General features: G+C 43.1%; 1 protein-coding gene across 16 annotated transcripts in view; it reads left to right on the top strand.

Moving 5' to 3' along the window:
- ARMC9 (armadillo repeat containing 9) overlaps positions 1-26,609 on the top strand; it is a 178,672-nt gene that overhangs the window by 76,135 nt on the left and 75,928 nt on the right. For 15 of the 16 annotated variants that reach the window (XR_008682040.2, XR_016039369.1, XM_088844844.1 and 12 more), the window contains 2 exons: positions 9,058-9,148; positions 12,381-12,436. Coding sequence is in view for 14 of the 16 variants with exons in the window: in XM_088844844.1 (XP_088700970.1) it covers positions 9,058-9,148; positions 12,381-12,436 (147 nt within the window). In the remaining 2 variants the exon portion in view is untranslated. Of the gene's footprint in view, positions 1-9,057; positions 9,149-10,953; positions 12,361-12,380; positions 12,437-26,609 lie in introns of those variants that run through there. The other variant, XM_088844899.1, reaches the window with a different exon arrangement.

Below are 26,609 nucleotides of genomic sequence, written 5' to 3'. Positions count from 1 at the left end.
GAGTATGAATTCCAGGAGGTGGGGTCATGTTGGAGCCTGTCTGCCACTCGCTTCTAAGTCGTCTCTGGATCAGAAAAGTCACAGGGAAATTAGGGCTATTAATCTTTTGACATCATCATCATAGTGAAGTCGCTCAGTCGTGTCGACTCTGCGACCCTGTGGACTGTAGCCTACCAAGCTCCTCCATCCATGGGGTTTTCCAGGCAAGAGTACTGGAGTGGGTTGCCATTTCCTTCTCCAGGGGATCTTCCCGACCCAGGGATCGAACCTAGGTCTCCCACATTGCAGACAAGGTGCATTACCATCTGAGCCACCAGGGAAGCATCTTTTGACATATATTACAAATATTTCCCCAGCTTTTCATTTGTCTTTTAGTTATGGGACTTTGGTCATATGGCAGTTAACTCTATAGTTAAATCTATTAATATTGTCCTTTATAGTTTCTGACATAAGTTTCTATACACCCTGTGAATTATTAACTTTAAAAAGAAAATGTGAGGAACTTCCCTGGTGGTCCAGTGACTAAGACTCCACACTCCCAGTGCAGGGGTCTGAGGTTCAATCCCTGAACAGGGAACTGAATCCGACCTGCTAATAGATCCTGCACAGCTCAATACAGACCCAGCACGACCAAATAAATAATAAAAAGAAAGACAGAAAGCATAGACTGATTAGGTGAAGGTGTGAGTAGCATAAGGTTCCCTCTGGCATTTTAACCGGGATCCAACTCCTAAGCAAACAGAGAACTCTTTTGGACACATCATCTAAGCAGTTACCCATTTATTTAGAAGAGAGGCCTCTAAGGGAGGTTGTAGCTTCAACAGGATTTTTCTAAAACCCCGGTCTCCCCTCATTTCATTCTTATCCTTGAGTTTTTAGGTTGAAAAAGAATATTACATCCTTTTTGCATGTAACAGTAATAAAGGAAACCAGACGGTGAGGAGAACGTCATCTGTAATCTCCACCTTAGCATCTGCTCACACACAAAGCCGGGAAGAGGTGGCAGGGCCAGTGTTTGCAATGCGTGTCAGCACAGTTGTTCCGGAAGGAAGTTTGGCGGTATATGTGAAAAATTATGAAAACCTCCATGTTTTGGATTCATTCATTTACCTCTATCAGTGCAGAGAAGAGTTCTGCACATGAAGTTGCTCATTCCAGGATTTTTGTAATAGTGAAAAAACAGAATGTAAATGTCTGGTAATGCGTGCTTGTGAAATTATGGTTCTTTTGCTCACAGTATTAGTAGCTACTGAAGGTGATAATTAGAAAAAGCAGTATGAGACAGTATGGAAAATTTTTATTGTGTAATGGGGGATAAAAGATGAATATGACATTATTATTACAATAACTCTGTTTTTGCTGTGTAAAACATTTGTGTGTTTGTGGGAAATGACAAAGAATACATAAAAATTATATTAGTACCAAATGCTACTATGGTGGTCTTAATGCAAAAAAAAAAAGATAAATGCATGCCCTGAGGCCTATTTGAAATTTAATATCTCTTCAAAGTCTGGGGCTGGAGAGCAGATGCGATCCAAGAGGGCTGCCCTAATGCCAGCTCCAAGGCCTCCTTGCGCCCAGGGAATTGTTAGCGTCAGACCTCCTCCCTGGGATCTAAACCTCAGCCAGACATGGCGCCCTGGGCTAGAGCAGACCAGATGCTCGGTCCGTTGTGAAGGCTCCCAGGCTATCTGGGAGAGCCAGGGAGCTGGGCTTAGAAGCCACAGAGCCGGGAGGAATGCCCACCCACTCCCACAGGGCTGCTCCAGAGATACCCTCACTGTGCCTTGCACCCTGGCCCCAGGCCATTCTTGTACTGCCATGCCGGAAACTCAGCCCTGCTGTCCCCAGAGGCCAGATGCCACCCCAGCCAACTGTCCCAAAGATGTGTGTCCCGTGTGCCTGATTCTTCACACAGCCCACTGCTGAATCAGTCTCACACGGGCACGTCTGTTTGTTGGCAGGACCAAGAGGTCATCTGCCTTCATGCCCATCGCTCAGGGGAGCCTGGGAATGCTCAGAGTCTGGCTGCTGCCCTGGGAAATGAACACATTGTAGGAAAGCTGTGTCAGGTGTTCATCAGCTCCAACTGCAGCAATTGTCCCTGATGGTTAGTAGGCCTGCTTGCTGTATACCATGGCCTCCAAGATGTGTGGGCCTTTCAAAATTCAAAATGGACAGGATAAATTGATACAGCATTTTTACTTATGTGTTTCTTTTAAATATTTATTTGTTTGCACCAGGTCTTTGCTGCAGATGCGGGATCTTTAGTTGCAGCATGTGAGGTCTAGTTCTCCAACCAGGGATTGAACCTGGGCCTCCGGCTTTGGGAGCAGAGTCCCAAACACTGGACCCCCAGGGAAGTCCCTATACAGCCTTTTTAAAAGCAATTTAGCAATATGTATAACAGTCCTAAAAAATATTAACATTCTTTGCCCAGGAATTCTACTTCTGGAGCTACATACAAGAACACAAACAAAGATTCATGTATCAAAATATTCATCCTGCATTCCTGATCATAGTGGAAAGTAGGAAACAACTAAGTGCCGGGCATGGTTAAGGACGGGCTGGTTAAGTCAGAACAGAGGCAGAGGGTGAATCGGGAGCTGACAAGCCCGGGGCCGTGTTTGAATGTTGCCTCTGACTTCCCAGTACCTCATGGTGTATCGTTGGGCTTATGACTTATTCTCTCAGTGGCAAAGTGGGTATTGTTTTAGTACCAAATTCATAAGACCATTATGAGAATTAAAAGAGCTGATACATGTTAAATATTTAGAACAGTGCCTGGCACATAGCAAATATTGGAAAAATGTTAGCTATTATTATTATTATAGTCATTAAAATTGTGTTTATAAAATTTTATTGACACATTCAAATGGTCATAGGGTTTAGTTGAAAAACAACAGTCTTATATTATCAATATGATGTCAGTTATGTAAATAGTGCCCATAAAAGGAGGGCATATCTCAAAATGTCCACAGTTTTTTTTATGTCTGAGTGTAGGGGCTTGTGGATAATTTTAATTCTTTTCCTTTGTTTTTGAAAAAATGAAAGTTGCTCAGTCGTGTCCCACTTTTTGCAACCCCATGGACTATATGGTCCATGAAATTCTCCAGGCCAGAATACTGGAGTGGGTAGCCTTTCCCTTCTCCAGGGGATCTTCCTTTGTTTAGTTTACCAGTTTTCTGCAGAGAACCTATATAACCCATAGCTAAAAGAAAGTATTCACATGTACCTGACACATATGTTTATGTATTTTTTTAAATTAGTTGATTATTTTAGCTGTGCTGAGTCTTTGCTGCTGCATGGGCTTTTCTCTAGCTGTGAATAGTGCGGGGCTACTCTACTTGCTGTAAAAAGAAGAGAGGCGAAAAGCAAAGGAGAAAAGGAAAGATATAAGCATCTGAATGCAGAGTTCCAAAGAATAGCAAGGAGAGATAAGAAAGCCTTCCTCAGTGATCAATGCAAAGAAATAGAGGAAAACAACAGAATAGGAAAAACAAGAGACCTCTTCAAGAAAATTAGAGATTCCAAGGGAACTTTTCATGCAAAGATGGGCTCGTTAAAGGACAGAAATGGTATGGACCTAACAGAAGCAGAAGATATTAAGAAGAGGTGGCAGGAATACACAGAAGAACTGTACAAAAAAGATCTTCACGACCAAGATAGTCACGATAATGTGATCACTGACCTAGAGCCAGACATCTTGGAATGTGAAGTCAAGTGGGCCTTAGAAAGCATCACTACGAACAAAGCTAGTGGAGGTGATGGAATTCCAGTTGAGCTATTTCAAGTCTTGAAAGATGATGCTGTGAAAGTGCTGCACTCAATATGCCAGCAGATTTGGAAAACTCAGCAGTGGCCACAGGACTGGAAGAGGTCAGTCTTCATTCCAATCCCAAAGAAAGGCAATGCCAAAGAATGCTCAAACTACCGCACAATTGCACTCATATCACACGCTAGTAAAGTCATGCTCAAAATTCTCCAAGCCAGGCTTCAGCAGTATGTAAACCGTGAACTCCCAGATGTTCAAGCAGGTTTTAGAAAAGGCAGAGGCACCAGAGATCAAATTGCCAACATCCGCTGGATCATGGAGAAAGCAAGAGAGTTTCAGAAAAACATCTATTTCTGCTTCATTGACTATGCCAAAGCCTTTGACTGTGTGGATCACAATAAACTGTGGAACATTCTGAAAGAGATGGGAATCCCAGACCACCTGACCTGCCTCTTGAGAAACCTGTATGCAGGTCAGGAAGCAACAGTTAGAACCGGTCATGGAACAACAGACTGGTTCCAAATAGGAAAAGGTGTACGTCAAGGTTGTATATTGTCACCTTGCTTATTTAACTTATATGCAGAGTACATCATGAGGAACGCTGGGCTGGAAGAAGCACAAGCTGGAATCAAGATTGCTGGGAGAAATATCAGTAACCTCAGATATGCAGATGACACTACCCTTATGGCAGAAAGTGAAGAGGAACTCAAAAGCCTCTTGATGAAAGTGAAAGAGGAGAGTGAAAAGGTTGGCTTGAAGCTCAACATTCAGAAAACAAAGATCATGGCATCTGGTCCCATCACTTCATGGGAAATAGATGGAAAAACAGTGGAAACAGTGTCAGACTTTGTTTTTTTGGGCTCCAAAATCACTGCAGATGCTGATTGCAGCCATGAAATTAAAAGACGCTTGCTCCTTGGAAGGAAAGTTATGACCAACCTTGATAGTATATTAAAAAGCAGAGACATTACTTTGCCAACCAAGGTCCGTCTAGTCAAGGCAATGGTTTTTCCCGTGGTCATGTATGGATGTGAGAGTTGGACTGTGAAGAAAGCTGATCGCCGAAGAATCGATGCTTTTGAACTGTGGTGTTGGAGAAGACTCTTGAGAGTCCCTTATACTGCAAGGAGATCCAACCAGTCCATTCTAAAGGAGATCAATCCTGGATGTTCATTGGAGGGACTGATGATAAAACTGAAACTCCAATACTTTGGCCACCTCATGCGACGAGTTGACTCACTGGAAAAGACTCTGATGCTGGGAAAGGTTGGGGGCGGGAGGAGAAGGGGACGACGGAGAATGAGATGGCTGGATGGCATCACCGACTCTGTGGACATGAGTTTGAGTGTACTCCGGGAGTTGGTGATGGACAGGGAGGCCTGGCGTGCTGTGATTCATGGGGTCGCGGAGAGTCGGACACGACTGAGCGACTGAACTGAACTGAACTGAACTCTACTTGCAGCCTGTGGGCTCAGTACCTGTGGCTTGAGGCTTAGTTGCTCCAAGGCATATGGGATCTTCCCGGAGTAGGCGTCGAATCCGTGTATCCTTAACCACTGGACCACCAGGAAAGTTCTGTTTATATTTCCCAAGAGAAATTTCTCGTGAAGACCGCTAATGATGTGAGTGTGGACTGTTTGGGTCGGAACAAAATAGAACACTGTAGAGGGCTGACCTGCTGAGCATGAAAGGAGAGTTAGAAATTACCTGGACTGGATGGTATTTGGTGCATGGCGTAGGCCCTGACACGGGCTTTATCTATTTCATTCCCAAAAGGCCCCAAAGCAGTTCCTGTGGTTGTGCCCATTTTGCTGTGATGAAATGAGGTTTAGAGGTTAAAACCCTTGCCCGGTGGCATAGCCAGTGAGCTATGGGTGGTGTGGCTCCAGAGAGCTCCCACCTGGTTACACCCAGGTGTTTGGGGACACACCCCCAAACCTTTACCTACCGAGGAATCTGCATGTGATCCATCCTTTTCTTTCCTTCAATACTGCATACAGATACAGTCTTCTGTGTGATTGTCTTTATGATGGTCTCTAATCCCAGCGAGCTGGCAGAAACGGGCATTCCTTGTTTCTCTGCTTTTTGCACACATTCATGTTCTTATTTTCACATATCTGGCTGATATACAAATACCTGCTCTCTTACGCTTTATTTCTGCCTTGGCATTTTTATTTGGCCTGGATTATCTGAAATGACATGTTTTTGCTTTTATGATAAAATATTATTATTTTTACGGTTTATTATTCCTATAATTTACATTTTAGCTTAGTCAAAAATTAAACATATGGTTTATGTATTTCACTTATTTTAATAAAATAAATTTCACTTCTTTTAAATATACATTTAATAATAAGTATAAAAATATATGGACTTCCCAGGTGGTGCTAGTGGTTCAGAACCCTCCTGCCAACGCAGACGTAAGAGACCGAGGTTCGATCCCTGGGTCAGCAAGGTCCCCTGGAGGAGGACATGTCAACCTGCTCCAGTGTTCTTGCTTGGAGAATCCCATGGATAGAGTGAGTCTGGCGGGCTATGGTCCATAGGCAAAGAGTTGGACAGGACTGAAGCGACTTAGCATGCACGTACACACATAAAAATATATATTTAAAAGAAGTGAAATTTCTTACAGAGAAATTTTATATTAAAAAATCTTCCCCCAATAATCTTCCTAATTACAGAGAAGGAATTTGTGATTTTTTTTAACCCCCAAGTAACAGAGACAGAGACAGAAGAAAGAGATCAAGTGAGAAAAGATCTTTCAATATATTAACAGTTAAATTATTTGCAAGAGTAAACTCTAGATTAAAATTAAAAAAAAAAAATGGAGAGCCTGAATGAATCATTTGTCTCACTCCACTGGCAAAAAGGTAAGATGTTGACAGTGGTCAGCTGGTTGGCGGTGATCCTAACCTTTGGTGTTTTAGGGTTTATCCTTCTGCTTGCACTTGACCATGTTCTTCCTCCTCTGGCCCTCACTTTGGGATGGGATGGAGGATGGGGAAGAGGTCGGTTTAAGAGGCAGAAAGAGATAAAGTGCAGCCCTCCTGACAACAGACAAGCCCAGGTGTGTCTGACTGGTTCCCCAGGAGCCTGGGCGCTGCCGACCACACCCTCTGTGAAAGTCTCTTCCTTTGTGGACTGTCCAGTTCTTCCTCCCAGGCCACTCCTTCACCTTCTCTTCCGTGGACTGGTCTGTCTCTGCCCCCCAGTTAAGTGCTATCATTCTCTGTAGTAACGCTCTTCACCTATGACCACCAAGAACCCTGCTTGTTCCCTTGCTTCACCTACCAGCTCTCTGTTCTGAGCCACAAAGCCCTTCCAGACACAGCAAGTACCGTTCCGTTCCGTTAAGTCGCTCAGTCGTGTCCGACTCTTTGCGACCCCGTGGACTGTAGCCTACCAGGCTTCTCCATCCATGGGATTCTCCAGGCAAGAATACTGGAGTGGGTTACCATTTCCTTCTCCAGGGGATCTTTCCGACCCAGGGATCGAACCCTGGTCTCCCGCATGGGAGGCAGATGCTTTAACCTCTGAGCCACCAGGGAAGCAAGTACAGTCTCAGTCATTTATTAAGCATCTCCTATGTGTCAATCACTGGATTAGATGCTTTTCTTTTTTAGGTATTGTAATTTTTTACGAACAGTGAAATACACAGGCCTGACGTATATAGTTCAGTGCATTTTAAAATTTATTCATTTATTTGGCTGCATTGAGCCATAGTTACAGCACTCAGGATCTTCATTGCTTCATGTGGAATCTTTCCTTGCAGTGCACGGACTCTCTAGTTGCAGCTAGAGGGCTCAGTTGCTCTGAGGCATGTGGGATCTTAGTTCCCAACCAGGGGATGAACCCCCATCCCCTGCATTTGCAAGGCAGATTCTTAACCACTGGACCACCAGGGAAGTCCCTCCCTTCAGTGCATTTCCACAAACATACGTTTACATAACCAACACCAATATACATCCTTTAAAAATCTCATGTTGCCTTGAGTTGCCATCCTTATTTTATAGTTGAGGAAATAGGCTGGCAGGAGTTAAGTCACTTGACCAAGGTCCCACGGCTATTTTATCGAGAAACTAGAATTACGATCCAGAGTGAACCTTTCTGGGAGATTCTGCTCTGCTTTAGGTGACGGGAACTCGCCGTGTTCAAAACTACACTTGGCCCTTCTTTGATTCTGTTAGAGCTGTTGATTCCAAACTGGCCTACCTGAAAAGGCAACTTATGACTCATGTAACTGAAAAGTACAGGCATAAGCTTCAGGCACATCTTGATCAGAATTGACATGTCACTTGATTAATGTCTCAACCAGCACCCTGGACTCTCAGCTTTGGCTTCGGTATTAGATACACTTTCTCCTTGTGGGGGCAAGAAGGCCTCATTAGCTCCAGCCACACGTCCATGTTGCTTCCCAAGTGGCACTAATGGTGAAAGAACCTGTCTGCCAGTGCCAATGCAGGAGACGCAAGAGTTGCAGGTTCGCTCCCTGGGTTGGAAAGATTCCCCTGGAGAAGGAAATGGCAACCTGTTCTAGTGTTCTTGCCTGGAAAATTCCATGGACAGAGCCTGGTGGGCTGCAGTCCATGGAGTCAGGCTACATTCCACGGGGTAGCAAAGAGTCGGACACGACTGAGCAATTGAGCACACACACACACATACACACATTCACATCGCACGAGGGAAAAGGAAGCAGGGGCAATAGGTACTCATGGGTAAGTCAGTATCTTACCTCTACATTTCCTGGGAATTCTGTTAGTCAAAAATTCTGATGTCAGTGCTTTGTTGTAAATAATGCACAATGTAGTGACTTTATTTTGATAGAAAAGGAAGGGTGCCTGTTTAGAAAGAGGTTCTATTTGTTCATTTACTTCTCTGAACATATGGTTCCACTTTTCAAAGACCATTTTTGGCCCTAAAATCCAGATGACAGTGTATAAATATAGGGAAAACACAGGAAAGAAACCACCTCCCAAAACAGCATATTGCCAAAACTAAAAGGAGTACTTACACAATAAAATTGTACAATAGCTTTTTAAAAAGTAAATGCGTTATAATTAGGTCAGCTAGTCAAGCAAAAATAAAATAATTTCATTGTGAATTGTAAAAACAACAAAAAAGAATGAACTAAGCAGAGGACTATTTTTATTGTGCATAACCTTTCCTCCTTAAAAAAATGGGGGAGGGGCGGATTTTTTTTTTTTATTAGGTGGAAATATCCATCAAAAAGTAGTTTTCTCCCAAACTGAAATGTTCACTCTTCCTCTCTCCAATGCTTCCAGGGAATGGAAGACATCCTTCGCTGCTTCATCAAAGAGGGCAACGCCGAAATGATCCGCCAGATCGAGTTTATCATCAAGCAGCTCAATTCAGGTCCGTTTAATGCAGGAATCTATTTTCTATCTTTTGAGTCTTTCACATGTGCTAGAAAGACACACAGGCTTTCTTCAAGGTACTTGTCCTATCTCAGCATTCATTCGAGAGGCCTTAAGGAAGCTGGTGTGATCCAAGTGAACAAACAAAATTTCAGCCAGGTGGTCAAGGCCACGTTGTCCCAAGATCAACAATCTCTCGTCACACTTTTGGCCTAAGTCAACAAAAAAGCATTCAGAAGCAATTGCAGAAACTCTTGTCTAACTGGAAGTTCTCTTTATATGGGCCTCCCCCTCCTAATTATCCTATTTCCCCTTTCCTCGGCAGGGTAGCTGTTCTCAGGTCAATGAACCATAATAAAATGGGGCCTAAGGGTCAGGTAGTGAAAAAAGATGTCAGTCTTTCCAGAACCACTGTGGAAAGTGGACACATCCTCCCACTGCATCTACTCCAGAAGAATCCATGTTGCCAACCAACAACTCTGGACGATGTTTCTTCCTTTCTTTCATTACTGCAACCACCCACCTGAATCCCATAAGCAAGAAAGGAAGCCTTGGATGGGACCAGGTGGTGGGGAATCTCTTAGCTCTTTCTGTGGCTTCCTGCTGCCTTGATCTTGACTCATACACATGCCAGAGGCACCTGGTGCTACCAACGTCCTGGGCCAAGTTTGTCACTTATATGTTTTCTACACGCCCTCATCCTATCACTGAACATCCAAGTACATAGATCCTGTTTCTTACTTGAGTGGAGGTAAGAAATGAATCACCTGTTCCATGCTCTAACCCCAGGGCCAGGTTTGATCAAGGCCAAGCAAAAGGGAGATGCCCAAAATTCTTCCCCAGAGGATGTCCGCAGGTGGCTCGCTCGGGTTCACAGCCAAGGCTGAACCAGGCAGTCACCTGGAGAGATCTGAAAACCCCCAAGGCAGCACCCCATGGCAATTAAATCAGAACCTCTGGGGGAGCCCCAGGGGAGAAATAGTGTTTAAAACTCCTAGGCGATTCCAATGTGCAGCCAAGGTGGCGCCTCCCTCCCTTGGACGGACACAGAAATGAGGAGGCACAGGAGGAGGTTAGAGGGCTCCCCAATAACAGGAGGTGGCTGGGAGAGCAGCTGATGAGGTTAAACCTCTGCTGTCTTCAGGCGGGGGGACCCATTTCCATTCAAACCTCCTCCCCTTTGGTTTTTATGGCAAGCTAGACTCATCCCAAATCCAGGTGAGCAACGAACAGAACTATATTTTCTGCAGTTGCTGTATTTCTGACTTCCATTTTGCTAGGTAGGCATGTTGAAAAAATAATATTAAAATGTTTTTTATAAATAAAATAATAATATATAAATAATAAATATATATATATATATATAATAAAAAGTAATAATAAAAGGGAGCCGAGGTTGCTCCCTAACATTCTCTGGGTCGGCTACAGTTTGGGAAGGTGGGGGAATGCTGGAGAAGTTGTTGCCTGTCTGCTCTGTGGTCACTGACTGAGACCTCCCTCCCAGGCCAGGGGTCCTCTGCAGGGTCAGGGTCAGGTTCTGGTTGGGAACCTTCTTCAGGGCTGATTTTGTCAAGACACACTTCTGTGTCCTTTTCAGTATTCTCTCTTCCCAGGCAGCCAAGAAGCACGGTGTCTTGTCTCCCTGGCCAAGAACCACCTCTTTTTCTAACACAAAGCTAGCCCTTGGACCAGCATGCTAATGAATGTGAGGAGGAGGGGTCAGTCTGCTGTTCTATAAGGGATGCACTTTGGCAGGAAGTTATCGTGGCCGGAGCTAAATCCTTACAACCTTGTGTATTCCAGGCAAACTTGGGATCTACCTGCTCAGCTCCGGAAACTCCAGTTTAAATAGAGGGCCTACAGTAGTTCTTTTTCATCTCAAGCACAGAAGCTGTTCTGTATCCATCAAGCAGTAGAAGAACCCCAGAGAGGATTACCCAGGAGTCTGCTGCTTTATAGCCAAATTAGAAAAATCATGAACATTTGGGTGGAGGATCAGAAACACACACACAAATACCTTAGGATATGTGTCATAGGCATCAAGTCAGATGAATCTACAAGCATTGTGCTAAAACCTAAAGGAGGGAGAGCTAGAGAGTTTTCATCCAGTCCAGGCTTCATCCTCAAGGGGAAATTAATAGCAGAGCTTCCCTGGTGGCTCAGCAGTAAAGAATCCACCTGCAATGCAGGTGATGCAAGTTCAGTCCCTGGTTTGGGAAGATCCCCTGGAGGAGAAAATGGCAACCCCCTCCAGTATTCTTGCCTGGAGAATCCCATGAACAGAGGAGCCTGGTGGGCTGCAGCCCAGGGGGTCGCAAAGAGTCGGACATGACTTCGTGAATAAACAACAGTGAACCATGGGAGCTTTCAGGAGCTCAGCCTGCCGTGACCACTAGCCTCTCTGTGGAAAATGGTGGGATTTAGAAATAGATGTAGTTTGAATCTCAACTCTCACTTACTGGGAATGTGACTATAATGTGTCTTTTATGCTCCATGCCTCTGTTTGCTCTATGCTATAAAACCGGAATAAAAGTCAGCAAACTCTACTGAAGATTAAGTCAAATTGCATGTGTGACACCATCTAGAATAATGCTTAGCAATAATATTGATACTAGTCTACTTTGTTTCTCCTAAATTGCTCTCAAATTATGTGTTGGCTTTAATTTTTCTCATGCCACAACTAATATGTTCTGACAAAAATGGAGAGAGATATTTAAAACTTCTTAGCATGATATCAAACTATGCTGAAATGGTACCAGGAACAGGATTGTTTTGCTGTAACCTAACTCTCAAGAGGGGCTTCCCAGGTGGCTCAGTGGTAAAGAATCCACCTGCGATGCAGGAGATTTGGGTTTGATCCCAGGATCAGGAAGATCCCCTGGAGTAGGAAATGGCTACCCACTCTAGTACTCTTGCCTGGAAAATCCCACGGGCGGAGGAGCCTGGTAGGCTGCAGTCCGTGGGGTCGCTAAGAGTCGGACACGACTGAGCAACTTCCCTTTCACTTTTCACTTTCATGCATTGGAGAAGGAAATGGCAACCCACTCCAGTGTTCTTGCCTGGAGAATCCCAGGGACGGGGGAGCCTGGTGGGCTTTCGTCTATGGGATCGCACAGAGTCGGACACGACTGAAGCGATTTAGTAGCAGCAGCAGCAGTAGTTGAAGCATTTTGTTGACCCAGGCTCCCAACTGTGGTTATAGTTATTCATTGACTTTTTTTCCTTTGTAGAAGAGCTACTGGATGGTGTTCTTGAATCTGATGATGATGAAGATGAAGATGATGAAGTAAGTTGGAGGCTCTTCACACCACGTAGAAAGCTTGGGCCAACTCTGCTGAGTCTTTTCTTTGCCTTGAAAAGTTAGCCTGGAAATGGAAATTTCAGTCCCTGCTACGTTACTTCTCATGATTCTGTGGGTCGGCTGGAGCTCAGCGGGGTGGTCTCTCTTGGGGTGTCTGGTAGCTGTTCTCCATGTCCAAGCTGGCATCGCGTCCTCCACATCCCCTCTCCATGTGGCCTCTAATCCCTCAGTTGTCCAGCCTGGACTTCCATATTGGTTGGGTACTGGGCTCCAAGAGGAAAAAAGTGGAAGCTTCCAGCTCTCATGTGGGCTCAGCAGTCTCAGAACATCACTGCTGCTCCGGGCGACCAGCCCACACGGGGGGCAGCAGTTAGACCGCACCCGCACGATGGGCAGGGTGGGAGGACTCGAGGGTGGCATGTTTGGAGACTGTTGGCCTGGCCTTGGTGGGTTCGCTGCATTCACCATGGAGATGCCACGCTCTACGGCACTGGGGTTGATGGGAGGTTGAAAAATGACAGGTCTTGAGCCCGATTTTTTGCTCTGAAGCGGTGAGAGTCTGCCCTGTCTCCCTCATGGGTGGGAACCTGGCCCTGGAGGCTCCCGGGAGAATTGGTTCAGAGGCGCCAGACAAACCACTTGGCCCAGTCATTTGCATTCCTTTGCTGTGGGTTTCCTCAGCTGTGAGGTCTGCTCACCTGTGTTTTTTGGAGCATGAAGGTTCAGGAGTCTGAGTGTGCCTTGTGAAGTGGTGTGAGTGAGAATGATGACTCATGAGCTGTAGATGGATTTTCACATGACGAGCTTTTTCATTATTTTTCCTTCAGAACTAAAAAGCCAGATGTGGTAATAAGTTCTGTGTGGAAATAAGTGATCTGCATTTCTTCTGTTTTGTGGGGCACATTTATTCCTGAAGTGAATGCGGGAAGATGTATTGCTATTTGGAGTTGTGGGCTGTCCGTTTAAAAGGTGTGTAGAGGCCAGGTTTTTTGTTCATTGATGGCATTAGTTGGGGGAAAGAGTTCATTTAAGAGCCCTCTACCTAAGAGGCAGAGAAGGCAATGGCACCCCACTCCAGTACTCTTGCCTGGCAAATCCCATGGACAGAGGAGCCTGGTGGGCTGCAGCCCATGGGGTCGCGAAGAGTTGGACACGACTGAGCGACTTCACTTTCACTTTTCACTTTCATGCACTGGAGAAGGAAATGGCAACCCACTCCAGTGTTCTTGCCTGGAGAATCCCAGGGACGGTGGAGCCTGGTGGGCTGCCGTGTATAGGGTCGCACAGAGTCGGACACGACTGAAGCGACTTAGCAGCAGCAGCAGCAACCTAAGAGGGCGGCTCCACCAAAGATGGGGACAGACGTGTGAGACAGTGTGTCCCCCCGCAGCCAGGCTTCTGCCTGCCATTTTCCTAACGGGCTGTAGGTGGCGCCAGCGGGCGCTCCTGCTCCCTGCAGTTCCGGCGGCCGGGCCAGCACCTTCTCCAGGCCCCTTCCTTTCAAAGGTGCATCCAGACAAGGCAGGAGGCCAGCCTCAGTTCACACAGAGTTGATGGCAGTAAAATCTGGTTTAGAACAGGCATCAGCAGACCTTTTCTAGAAAGAGGAAACTTGTGAATGTTTTAGCTTTGCAGGCCACACAGTCAGTTTCACTCACCCAGATGGACCATTGTAACACAGAGTAGCCATGGGCAATAAATAAATGCATGAACGCGGCTGTGTTCCCATAAATCTTTTTTCAATGTGTCCTAAAGTTTGAATTTCGTATGATTTTTGTGTCATTATTTTTTTAAAATATTTTAAAATGTGAAAACCATTCTTAGTTTACTGGCCTTAGAACAGACACCTTGGCCCACAGGCCGCTGTTTGCCAACCCCGGAGAGAACTCAGCTCCTGGACTCACTGGGGATTCTCCGCACTGTGACAAGACACCACCTGTGTGCCTGGCCCTTCACCACCGTTTTATATTTTGAGTTAACATCTTAATTATTTCATTCCAATAACTTTTTGTCCACATAAAACTTCCCTAAAGATCTGTTTTTTTTTCCCCCTGTTATCTCTTTGGGGTCGTTTTGTTTTATTACTATTAACCCTTTTGTTTTTGTACTGTATGGGAAATTTCATTTGGTTCGACTATGCTGTTAATGGTGGAATTTCAGCTTTTGGAATTTTCCCGTAGAAGTTAGAGTAGACTATAGCTAAGTTATAGTTTTAGTAGACTATACCTACAATTAAAAAGTTATAGTAGACTATAACTATAGATCTACAGTTATATTCTACTGTAAATTAAAGAATAGAGAGATCTTTTAGCTTTCTGGACTTTTTGCCATTCTGTGCAGATTTTTATTTTAGGAAGATAGTGTATGGGGACTTCTCTTGTGGTCCAGTGGCCAAAACTCCACACTCCCAATCATGGGGCCCCAGGTTTGATCCCTGGTCAGAGAACAAGATCCCACGTGCCACAGCTAAGACCTGGTGCAGCCACATAAATAAACTTTTTTTTTTAATAGAGAAAAAAGAAGATTGTGTGTGAAAATATTTGTTGTGATAACTAGAATTTTCAGAAGATCCTTGAAAGGGTTTAGTTGGAAAATTATAAGGAAAGGACCTGTCATTTGGGGCCAAAAGTTGACTCTTTGTGATGAGCTCAAGTCAGCATATTTTGGGCTTATCCTCCCTCTTGGTCCTGACTCTCGCCATGGAGGATTAGCCAGGACGACCTGGCGAGGAATGAGCATGTCTGTATTTCACTCAGCTTCCCCCAAGGCCAGATGTTACTTTTTAAAATAGGGTGTGTGGTTGGGAGAAAGTGAAGGGTGCTTAGACTAAAGAAAAATCTCCAAAAAGCATTTGTGCAAGTCACACTGTCGTTGGAATGTGGCTGTCACTTCCCAAGGTGATGACTTTGAAGGAGAAGGCAAAATTATTTAAACCCAAAACACAGATAACAAAGACTATTTTCAGTTAGCTGCTAGTGCCTCTAAAGGTAAAATGACTCTAGGAGGGGCTGAAGACTGGGGTGAATCATGGCTGTCTTGTCTGACACTGAGCTGAAATCTGTGCCCTTGTGACTTTGGCCACTAGTCTGCCCCACTGGAGACGCTCAAGGATCCCCACGTGCATAATCTGATTTTTCTAATTTCTAAAAATATAATTACTTGCCCTGGTGTATTAGCACTTATTTAGTTCTGTCTGAATATATATACATTTACATACCAACAGAAAAGTTTTTTAACTTAAGTACAGACTGTCTAGGCTGTAATGTCAAGTGGAAAACGGAAATTGCAAAGTAACGTATGAGTCTGAGTCAGTTTCAGAAAGGCAAACTTATAAACACACATCCTGATGAATCATATATCTGTGTATATACACATAGCAGAAAGGTGTGGAAGTTACACCCTCTCTGTTGACACTGGAAGTTTCCCGGGTGAGCGCTGGGGATGAGGAAGTGTGGATGAGCAGGCTCACCACGTAAGGTGAGAAGTGAAAAGGCACCTGGATTTAATGCACAGAGGTCAGTTGCTGAGCATTTGTGAAGACTTAATGGGGCGAAAGCCAAACTGAGTAGTTGCAGAGCAAGTGGGAAGTGAGAGAATGGAGCTAATAAGTAATAATACAGCTCTTTCCACTGAGTTGGCTGTGAGCAGGGGAAGAGAGTTGGATGGTGGTTGAACAGGGCATGTTTGTTGTGTTTTCATTTGGGAGATACCCAAGCATGTTAAAATGCCACTGGGAAGGATTCATTTGAGAGGGAAAGGCTGAACAAGAGAGCAAGAGGAGAGAGGATGGCACCAGAAGGACAGGTGTTTCCATTACTTTCAAAATTGTCTACACTCTTCTTGGCCCATTTAAAGCTCCAGAACGGAAAAACTACCACTCGACAAGCTTGAGTAGTACAGACGAGACTGGACAGATGACAACTACTGTTTAAGGATTCCAGTGTATTTCACCTAGTGCTTAAATGTGTTATTATCCAATACAATTTATTTTATGTTAAACATATATAATATGTTCCCAAAGGTGAATTTTTGTTGTTGTTTAGGTGCTAAGTCATGTCGGACTCTTTTTTTAACTCCATGGACCATAGCCCACCAGGCCCCTCTGTCCATGGGATTTCCCAGGCAAGAATACTGGAGTGGGTTGCCATTTCCTTCTCCAGGGGATCTTCCTGATGCAGGGATTGAACCCGGGTCTCCTGCTTTGGCAGGCAGGTTCTTTACCACTGAGCCACGAGGGCTGCCCCATATGAATCATTAGAAGCCCTGATTCCAGTATTCTCACCACAAAAGACTCAGGTTTTCTTACAGTTTGAGGTGAGTTCCTTGAGTCGAGCTCTTCCGTGGCTTTGTAAGTGGAGATGAAAGGCCTTTCTGTGCTAATCCAGAAGATTGATTTTAAGATAAATATTGTTCTCTCTTAACAAAATAGATTGAAAGACCAGGTTAGATCAGCCATGAACATTTACTTGCTGGTTGCCATGAAAGTGACAATCATATGCTCAGCAATTTCTTTCTCAACAGGCACCTCACATCAAAAAGCCATTAACTTGCTTATTCCACAGATATTAATATTTGTAATTGTTTATTTTAATTGGAGGATAATTACCTGCAATATTGTGATGTTTTTTGCCATACATCAACATGTAATTGTTAATTTTAATTGGAGGATAATTACCTGCAATATTGTGATTTTTTTGCCATACATCAACATGAGTTAGCTGTAGGTATTCATGTGTTCCCCCCATCGTGACCTCCCCCCACCTTCCACCCCACCCCATCCCTCCCGGTTGTCCCAGAGCACTGGCTTTGGGTGCCCTGTTTCATGCATCAAACTTGCACTGGTCATTTCTTTTACATATGGTAATGTATGTGTCTCAGTGCTATTCTCTCAAATCATCCCACCCCTGTCTTCTCCCGCTGAGTTCAAAAGTCTGTTTTCTACATCTGTGTCTCCCTTGCTGCCCTTCATATAGGATCGTCGATACTCTCTTTCTAAATTCCATATATATGTGTTAATATATATGTGTTAATATACAGTATTTGTCTTTCTCTTTATGAATTACTTCACCCTGTACAACAGGCTCCAGGTTCATCTACCTCACTAGAACTGACTCCAGTGGGTTCCTTTTCATAGCTGAGTAATACTCCACTGTGTATATGAAAAGATGCTCAACATCACTCATTATTCAGTTCAGTTCAGATCAGTCGCTCAGTCGTGCCCGACTGTTCGCGACCCCATGAATCACAGCACGCCAGGCCTCCCAGGCCTCTTGATGAAAGTGAAAGAGGAGAGTGAAAAGTTTGGCTTGAAGCTCAACATTCAGAAAACGAAGATCATGGCATCTGGTCCCATCACTTCATGGGAAATAGATGGGGAAACAGTGGAAACAGTGTCACTCATTATTAGAGAAAAGCAAATCAAAACCACAATGAGGTATCTCCTCACACTGGTCAGAATGGCCATCATCAAAAAGTCTACAAACAGTAAATGCTGGAGAGGATGTAGAGAAAAGGGAACCCTCTTATACTGCTGGTGGAAATGCAAACTGGTGCAACACTCTTGAGAACAGTGTGGTGATTCCTTAAAAAACTGGGAATCAGTTCAGTCGCTCAGTCGTGTTCAACTCTTTGAGACCCCATGAATCACAGCATGCCAGGCCTCCCTATCCATCACCAACTCCTGGAGTTCACTCAAACTCATGTCCATCAAGTCGGTGATGCCATCCAGCCATCTCATTCTCTGTCATCCCCTTCTCCTCCTGCCCCCAATCCCTCCCAGCATCAGAGTCTTCTCCAGTGAGTCAGCTCTTTGCATGAGGTGGCCAAAGTATTGGAGTTTCAGCTTTAGCATCAGTCCTTCCAATGAACACCCAAGACTGATCTCCTTTAGAATGGACTGGTTGGATCTCCTTGCAGTCCAAGGGACTCACAAGAGACTTCTCCAACACCACAGTTCAAAAACATCAATTCTTCGGCAATCAGCTTTCTTCACAGTCCAACTCTCACATCCATACATGACCACTGGAAAAACCATAGCCTTGACTAGACAGACCTTGGTTGGCAAAGTAATGTCTCTGCTTTTTAATATACTATCTAGGTTGGTCATAACTTTCCTTCCAAGGAGTAAGCGTCTTTTAATTTCATGGCTGCAATCAGCATCCGCAGTGATTTTGGAGCCCCAAAAAATAAAGTCTGACACTGTTTTCACTGTTTCCCCATCTATTTCCGATGAAGTGATGGGACCAGATGCCATGACCTTAGTTGTCTGGATGTTGAGCTCCAAGCCAACCTTTTCACTCTCCTCTTTCACTTTCATCAAGAGGCTTTTTAGTTCCTCTTCACTTTCTGCCATAAGGGTGGTGTCATCTGCATATCTGAGATTATTGATATTTCTCCCGGCAATCTTGATTCCAGCTTGTGCTTCTTCCAGCCCAGCGTTCCTCATGATGTACTCTGCATATAAGTTAAATAAGCAGGGTGACAATAGACAGCCTTGACGTACTCCTTTTCCTATTTGGAACCAATCTGTTGTTCCATGACCAGTTCTAACTGTTGCTTCCTGACCTGCATACAGGTTTCTCAAGAGGCAGGTCAAGTGGTCTGGGATTCCCATCTCTTTCAGAATTTTCCACAGTTTATTGTGATCCACACAAAGGCTTTGGCATAGTCAATGAAGCAGAAATAGATGTTTTTCTGAAACTCTCTTGCTTTTTCGATGATCCAGCGGATGTTGGCAATTTGATCTCTGGTTCCTCTGCCTTTTCTAAAACCAGCTTGAACATCTGGAAGTTCACGGTTCACGTATTGCTAAAGCCTGGCTTGGAGAATTTTGAGCATGACTTTCCTAGCGTGTGAGATGAGTGCAATTGTGCAGTAGTTTGAGCATTCTTTGGCATTGCCTTTCTTTGGGATTGGGATGAAGACTGACCTTTTCCAGTCTTGTGACCACTGCTGAGTTTTCCAAATTTGCTGGCATATTGAGTGCAGCACTTTCACAGCATCATCTTTCAGGATTTGAAATAGCTCAACTGGAATTCCATCACCTCCACTAGCTTTGTTCGTGGTGATGCTTTCTAAGGCCCACTTGACTTCACATTCCAAGATGTCTGGCTCTAGGTGAGTGATCACACCATCGTGATTATCTTGGTCATGAAGATCTTTTTTGTACAGTTCTTCTGTGTATTCTTGCCACCTCTTCTTAATATCTTCTGCTTCTGTTAGGTCCATACCATTTCTGTCCTTTATCGAGCCCATCTTTGCATGAAATGTTCCCTTGGTATCTCTAATTTTCTTGAAGAGATCTCGTCTTTCCTATTCTGTTGTTTTCCTCTATTTCTTTGCATTGATCGCTGAGGAAGGCTTTCTTATCTCTCCTTGCTATTCTTTGGAACTCTGCATTCAGATGCTTATATCTTTCCTTTTCTCTTTTGCTGGGAATAGAACTCCCTTATGACCCAGCAGTCCCACTGCTGGGCATTTACCCCAAGGAAACCAGAATTAAAAGAGACACATGTACCACAAATATTAATATTTCAGGGCCTTAAAATAACATTATTCTAGGAAATAATGGGGGAAAGATCCAAAAGAAATTTAAAAGGGAATCTATGGTTTTAAATGCCTCCGAGAGTTTGAAATCTAAATGGTTGCTGGTCAGTCGCTCAGTCGTGTCTGACTCTTTGTGACCCCATGGACTGCAGCACACCAGGCTTCCCTGTCCTTCACCATCTCCCAGAACTTGCTTAAACTCATGTCCATTGAGTCGATGATGCCATCCAACCATCTCATCCTCTGTCACCCCTTTCACCTCCTGCCCTCAATCTTTCCCAGCACCAGGGTCTTTTCCTGTAAGTCGGCTCTTCACATCAGGTGGCCAAAGTATTGGAGCTTCAGCTTCAGCATCAGTCCTTCCAATGAATACTCAGGACTGATTTCCTTTAAGATTGACTCGTTGGATCTACCTTTTGTCCAAGGAATTCTCAAGAGTCTTCTCTAGCACCACAGTTCAAAAGCATCAATTCTTCGGCACTTGTCCTTCTTTATGGTCCAGCTCTCACATCCATACATGACTACTGGAAAAACCATAGCTTTGAATATACAGATCTTTGTTGGCAAAGTAATTTCTCTGCATTTTAATATGCTGTCTAGGTCCCTGGGGGCTCAGACAGTAAAGAATCTGCCTGCAATGCAGGAGATGCAGGTTTGATCCCTGGGTAGGAAGATCCCCTGGAGTAAGGGGAATGGCTACCCACTCCACTATTCTTGCCTGGAGAATTCCGTGGACAGAGGAGCCAGGCAGGCCACAGTCCACGGGGTCCCAAAAAGTTGAACACAAGTGAGCGACTGTCTCCGGCCGTACGTACCACCCTGAACATGCCCAATCTAGTCTGATCTCAGAAGCTAAGCAGTCATGAGTGCCTGATTAGTACTTGGACGGGAGATTAACATTTTCACTTTCACTAGGTTTGTCATAGCTTTTCTTCCACTTTCATTAGGTTTGTCATAGCTTTTTAATTTTGTGGCTACAGTCACTATCCACAGTGATTTTGGAGCCCAAGAAAATAAAATCTCTCACTGTTTCCACTTTTCCCTCATCTGTTTGCCATGAAATGATGGGACCGGATGCCATGATCTTAGTTTTTTGAATATTTAGTTTTAAGCCAGCTTTTTCACTCTGCTCTTTCACCCTCATCAAGAGGCTCTTGAGTTCCTCTTCGCTGTTTTTAGAGTGGTATCATCTGCATGTCTGAGGTTGTTGATATTTCTCCCAGCAATCTTGATTCCAGCTTATGAATCATCCAGCCAGGCATTTTGCATGACATACTCTGCATAGAAGTTAAATAAGCAGGGTGACAATATACAGCCTTGACATACTCCTTTCCCAATTTTGAACCAGTTCATTGTTCCATATCCTGTACTGACTGTTGCTTCTTGACCTGCAAACAGGTTTCTCAGGAGGCAGGTCAAGTGGGTCTGGTATTCCCATCTCTTTAAGAATCTTCCACAGTTTGTTGTGATCCACACAGTCAAAGGCTTTAGCATGGTGAATGAAGCAAATGTAGATGTTTTTCTGGAATTCTCTTGCTTTTTCTGTGATCCAGTGGATGTTGGCAATTTGATCTCTGATTCCTCTGCCTTTTCTAAATCCAGCTTGAACATCTGGAAGTTCTTGGTTCACGTATTGTTGAAACCTAGCTTGAAGGATTTTGAGCATGACCTTGCTAACATGTGAGATGAGCACAATTGTGTGGTAGTTTGAACATTCTTTGGCATTACCTTTCTTTGTGATTGGAATGAACACATTTTCCAGTCCTGTGGCCACTGCTGAGTTTCCCAAATTTGCTGGCATATTGAGTGCAGCACTTTCACAGCATCATCTTTGAGGATTTTAAATAGCTCAGCTGGAATTTTGTTACCTCTACTAGCTTTGTTCATGGCAGTGCTTCCTAAGGCCCACTTGACTTCACACTCCAGGATGTCTGGCTCTAGGTCAGTGACCACATCATGGTTATTGGATCACTAAGACCTTTATTGTATAGTTCTTCTGTGTATTCTAAAATCTAAATAGGTGAGATAATAAAGACCCTGTATCCTCACCACATGCCAGCACCCCAGGTCCCTGCCTTGGCACTATTCGCTCATTTACTCCTCACAACAACCCTGGGATAAGTACTGTTACTGTTCCATTTCACATTTGAGGAAACAGAAAATATGTCACTTGCCAGCTTCACACAGCTGTTGAGTTAAGTGATGGAGCCAGGAATCAACCCAGGTGGTTTGACTTGACAATCCATGCTGTTAACCACTACAAGATGTTGTCTCCTGTGAGATATATATATATAAACACACACACACACATATATTTATATATATAAACACAAATGTAAACAGTTAGCAAGTAATAGAAAATAAATAAACATTCATAGGTTCATGAATGTGATAGAACCAAGAAGTGTTACAGAAATTCTCAGTACTCAGAGAAAATTGGAAAGTGGCTGTCTTGACAGGGCTTTGCCTCACTGAGGGTGAAGGGTGGGTGGAATGGATTGCTGAAGAGAAGGATGTGGTCAGGAAAGTAGGAAAGGCATCTTCTAGGGTAGACAGCATGAGCTTTGTCCTTGCCTCTCCCCAGCCCACATCGATACCCCCACGAAACCCATATTAACCACCTAGTGTGTGTATATGCTTTCAGACTTTGCTATAAGATACAGGTACACATGTTCATGTGTGTTTTGTCAGTATTTGTTTTACACAGTGAGATAACACAGAAATACAAACACACACATCCTCAGGGTCGCCTTTTTCCCTTATTGATATCGTTTGGAAATCCCTCTAAGCCAGCCAGCACCACGACTGATTCTTTTTAATGCTATGAACTCATGCAGTCTTCCCAATACTTGCTACTTCAAACAATACCTCAGTTAACATCTTTGTAAATATATCCTTTTTTTATTTACATGGGATTTTTGGCTGGGTTGAAGTGTATGTGTGTTTTAATTGTAATACATTTTCTAAATTGCTTTTTAGAAAGAAAGAAAGTGAAGTCACTCAGTCGTGTCCAACTCTTTGCAACCCCATGGACAGTAGTAGCATGCCAGGCTTCTCCATCCATGGGATTTCCCAGGCAAGAATACTGGAGTGGGTTGCCATTCCCTTCTCCAGGGGATCTTCCCAACCCAGGGATCAAACCTGGGTCTCCTGCACTGCAGGCAGACTCTACTTTCTGAGCCACCAGGGAAGCTTTTTAGAAAGGCTGTAACAATTCAGATTTTGCTAGCAGAGCAGGAGAGGAGGCTTTCCTTCCATCTCCCTCCAGTGGTAGGTGTCATGACTCTTTCTTTGTATTTTTGCTAATTTAATGGTAGCTTCCCTGGTGGCTTAGATGGTAAAGAATCTGCCTGCAATGCAGGAGACCCAGGTTCAATCCCTGGGTTGGGAAAATTCCCCTGGAGAAGGGAATGGCTACCCACTCCAGTATTCTTGCTCGGAGAACTCCGTGGACAGAGGAGCCTGGCAGGCTACAGTCCACAGGCTCACAAAAAGCTGGAAACCACTGAGGACTAACACTTAAAGGATAATGGTGGTAAGGTGCTAGCTATCTCATTATTTTAATTTTGCATTCGCATGAGTAGTGACTTTGAGTGTCTTTATGTTTATCAGAGTGAATATTTGGATTTGCTATGCTGTATTTTCCCATTTCTATCCTTTCTCTATTTTCAAAATTGCATTTGTCTTTCCAGGTCAGTTCATATGGATTCTCTGTATATTATAGATATTGATCCTTCTTCACCTTAGTTGCAAATATTTTAAAATGTATCTTTTACCTTTTGACATAGTTTTATAACTTCTTTTGTCATAAATCTTAAAAGAACCTTTTTAATGATTTAGTTTACTATTTTCAGTTGTGCTGGGCCTTCCTTGCTGCGTGCAGGCTTTCCCTAGTTGCAGTGTTTTGTTGCAGAGGCTTCCCTTGTTGCGGGGCACAGGCCCTGAGTGTGAGGGCTTTAGTACTTGTGGTTCACGGACTTAGTTGCTCCATGGCTTGTGGAATCTTCCCCAGCCAGGGTTCAAACCTGTGTCCCCTGCATTGGCAGGTGGATTCTTATCCACTGTACCACCAGGGAAGCCCCCCCAAAAAAATTTTTTAAGATAAATATTTTAGCTTTTTGTATTATACCCTCTGGGTTTTCTATCCTGATTAAGGTTTCCATTAACCCTAAATTTTATATGTAGTTTCCTAGATTTTCTTCTAATAATTTATTTTTTCTTTCTTTTCTGTTTTTGTTTTTTTCTTTTGGCTATACTTAGGCAGCTTATGGGATCTTAGTTCCCTCAGTAGGGATTGAACCCACAACCCATGCACTGGCACAGAGTCCTAACCCCTGGATTGCCAGAGAATTCCCTTTTCATTTAAAATTTAATTATTAATCATTTTATACATAAAAGAGAAAAATACATGTTTATGTAGGTTTGAAGTAACTATTCTCAAAGTTTTGCTCTTATGACATTTTTATATTCTTGAAACCATTGAATATTGCAAAAAAAACTTTATGCGTATTTTGCCTATGAATGTTTGCTAAATTAGAACTTAAAACTGATAAAATATACTAATTTTAAAATGACAATAATAAGCCCATTACATGTCAATGTAACAAAGAATTATTATCAAAAGCAAATAACTGTTAAGAAGGGTAGCATTGTATTTTGGAAATTCTGTGGCTGTTCAGCAATTAAGACTCCGTGCTTCCAATGTAGAGGGTGCTGGTTCGATCCCTAGTTGGGGAACTAAGATCCCACGTGACACGTGTCACAGCCAGGAAGTAACAATTTAAAAAACAAAATAAAACTCTGCTGTGCACCTGAATCTATCACAGCATGGTTAATTGACTATACTCCAATTTGAAATAAAAAGTTAAAAAAAGAAATAAGAGTAGCATTGTATTTTATTTTTATGAATCTCTTTAATGTCTGGATAAGAAAATAATTATGTTCTCAAATCCACCTCTGGGGCAATATGTTGTTTTGATCAAAGGATATGAAGAAAATCCAACCTCAGACATTTATGTAGTTGAAAGGGTTGGGACAGAAATATTTTTCTTTGATACTACTTTAAAACTAGACAAGTGATCATTTATTAAATGTGAGTCTCAATGTGGAATCGAGAACCATATCAAGTCATCTTTTTCATTCTGTTAATTAAAATCTATTCATCTGTTTTTTCATTTTGTTTATCTTATTTTTGGCTATTCATTGCTAGTTTATAGAAACACAACTGATTTTAGTATTTTGACCCTGTGTCCTGCATGCTTACTAAACTCATTTATTAGCTCTAAAAGTTTTTGGTTTTTGTTTTGCTTTGTGATGAATTCCTTAGGTTCTTCTGTTTACAATATCATGTCATCTATGAATAGAGATAATTTCACATCTTTTTTCTAGTCTAAATGTCTTTTATATCTTTTTCTTGCCTAATTGCTCTCTCTGAAATTTCTAGTACAGAGTTGAATAGAAGTGGTGAGAGTGGACCCCTTGCCTTTTCCTCATCTTAGGGGGAAAGTTTTCTGTCTTTCACTGTCCGATATGAGTCTAGCTCTGGGTTCTTTGTAGATATTCATGATCAGGTTGTTAAAGCTCCCACCTTTTCCAACTTCAAGTGTTGAATTTTGTCAAATGCCTTTTCTACATCAGTTAAGATGCCCATGTGAGGGAGTGTTCTTGCATTACATTGACTGGTATATGACATTGACTGGTTTACTTCTGAAATAAATCCTGCTTCTTCATGATTTATAATACTTTCATATGTGCTGGATTTGATTTGCTAGTATTTTGTTGAGGAATTATGTATCTATATTCATAATAGATTTTAGTCTATAGTTTGACTTCTCTTGTGCTATTCTCATGTAGTTTTGATATCAGGGTAATACTGGCCTCATATATACGTTGGAAAGTATTTCCTCCTCTTCTGTTTTTGTAAGAGTTTGTGCAGAGTTTATGTTATTTCTTGGTAGAATTTACCAGTGCTGCCTTCTGAACCTGGGCTTTTCTCTGTGGGAAGTTTTTTATTATTACTAATTTGATCTTTTTTACTTATTACATGTCTATCCATATTTTTATTTATTTTTGAGCAAGTTTCTATAATTTGTGTCCTTCTAGGAATTTTTCCATTTCATCTAAGACATCAATTTGTTGGTGTATGCTTGTTCATAGTATTTCCTAATGATCCTTTTAATTTCTGAAAGGTCAGTCAGTGGTATTCCACCTCTCATTCCTGATTTTACTAATCTGAGTCTTATCTCTTTTTCTTAGTCAGTGCTATGGACTGAATTGTGTCCCTCAAATTCATTTGGTGAAGCCTCAGTGTGGCTCTATTTGAAGATAGGGCCTGAAAGTAGGTAATTAAGGTTAAGTGAAATCATAAGGGTGGGACCCTGATGTGGTAGAATTAGTGTCCTTATAAAGAAGTACGTCAGAGCACTGTCTCTGTCTCTCTCTCACCACCATTTGAGGACACGGAAAGCAGCTGACTGCAAGCCAAGAGCAGAGCCTTCATCAGAAGTGAATCAGCCTGCACCTTCATCTTGGACTTCTTAGCCTTCAGAACTGTGAGAAATGAATTTCTGTTGGTTAAGCGACTCAGTCTGTGGTAATTTATGATGGTGGCCCA

This window comes from Moschus berezovskii, chromosome 2 (genome assembly GCF_049115385.1).
Source record: "Moschus berezovskii isolate FMDL1 chromosome 2, NW_MosBer_1.0, whole genome shotgun sequence".
NCBI classification, from domain to species: domain Eukaryota; kingdom Metazoa; phylum Chordata; class Mammalia; order Artiodactyla; family Moschidae; genus Moschus; species Moschus berezovskii.
This window is presented reverse-complemented; position numbering and strand designations above follow the sequence as displayed.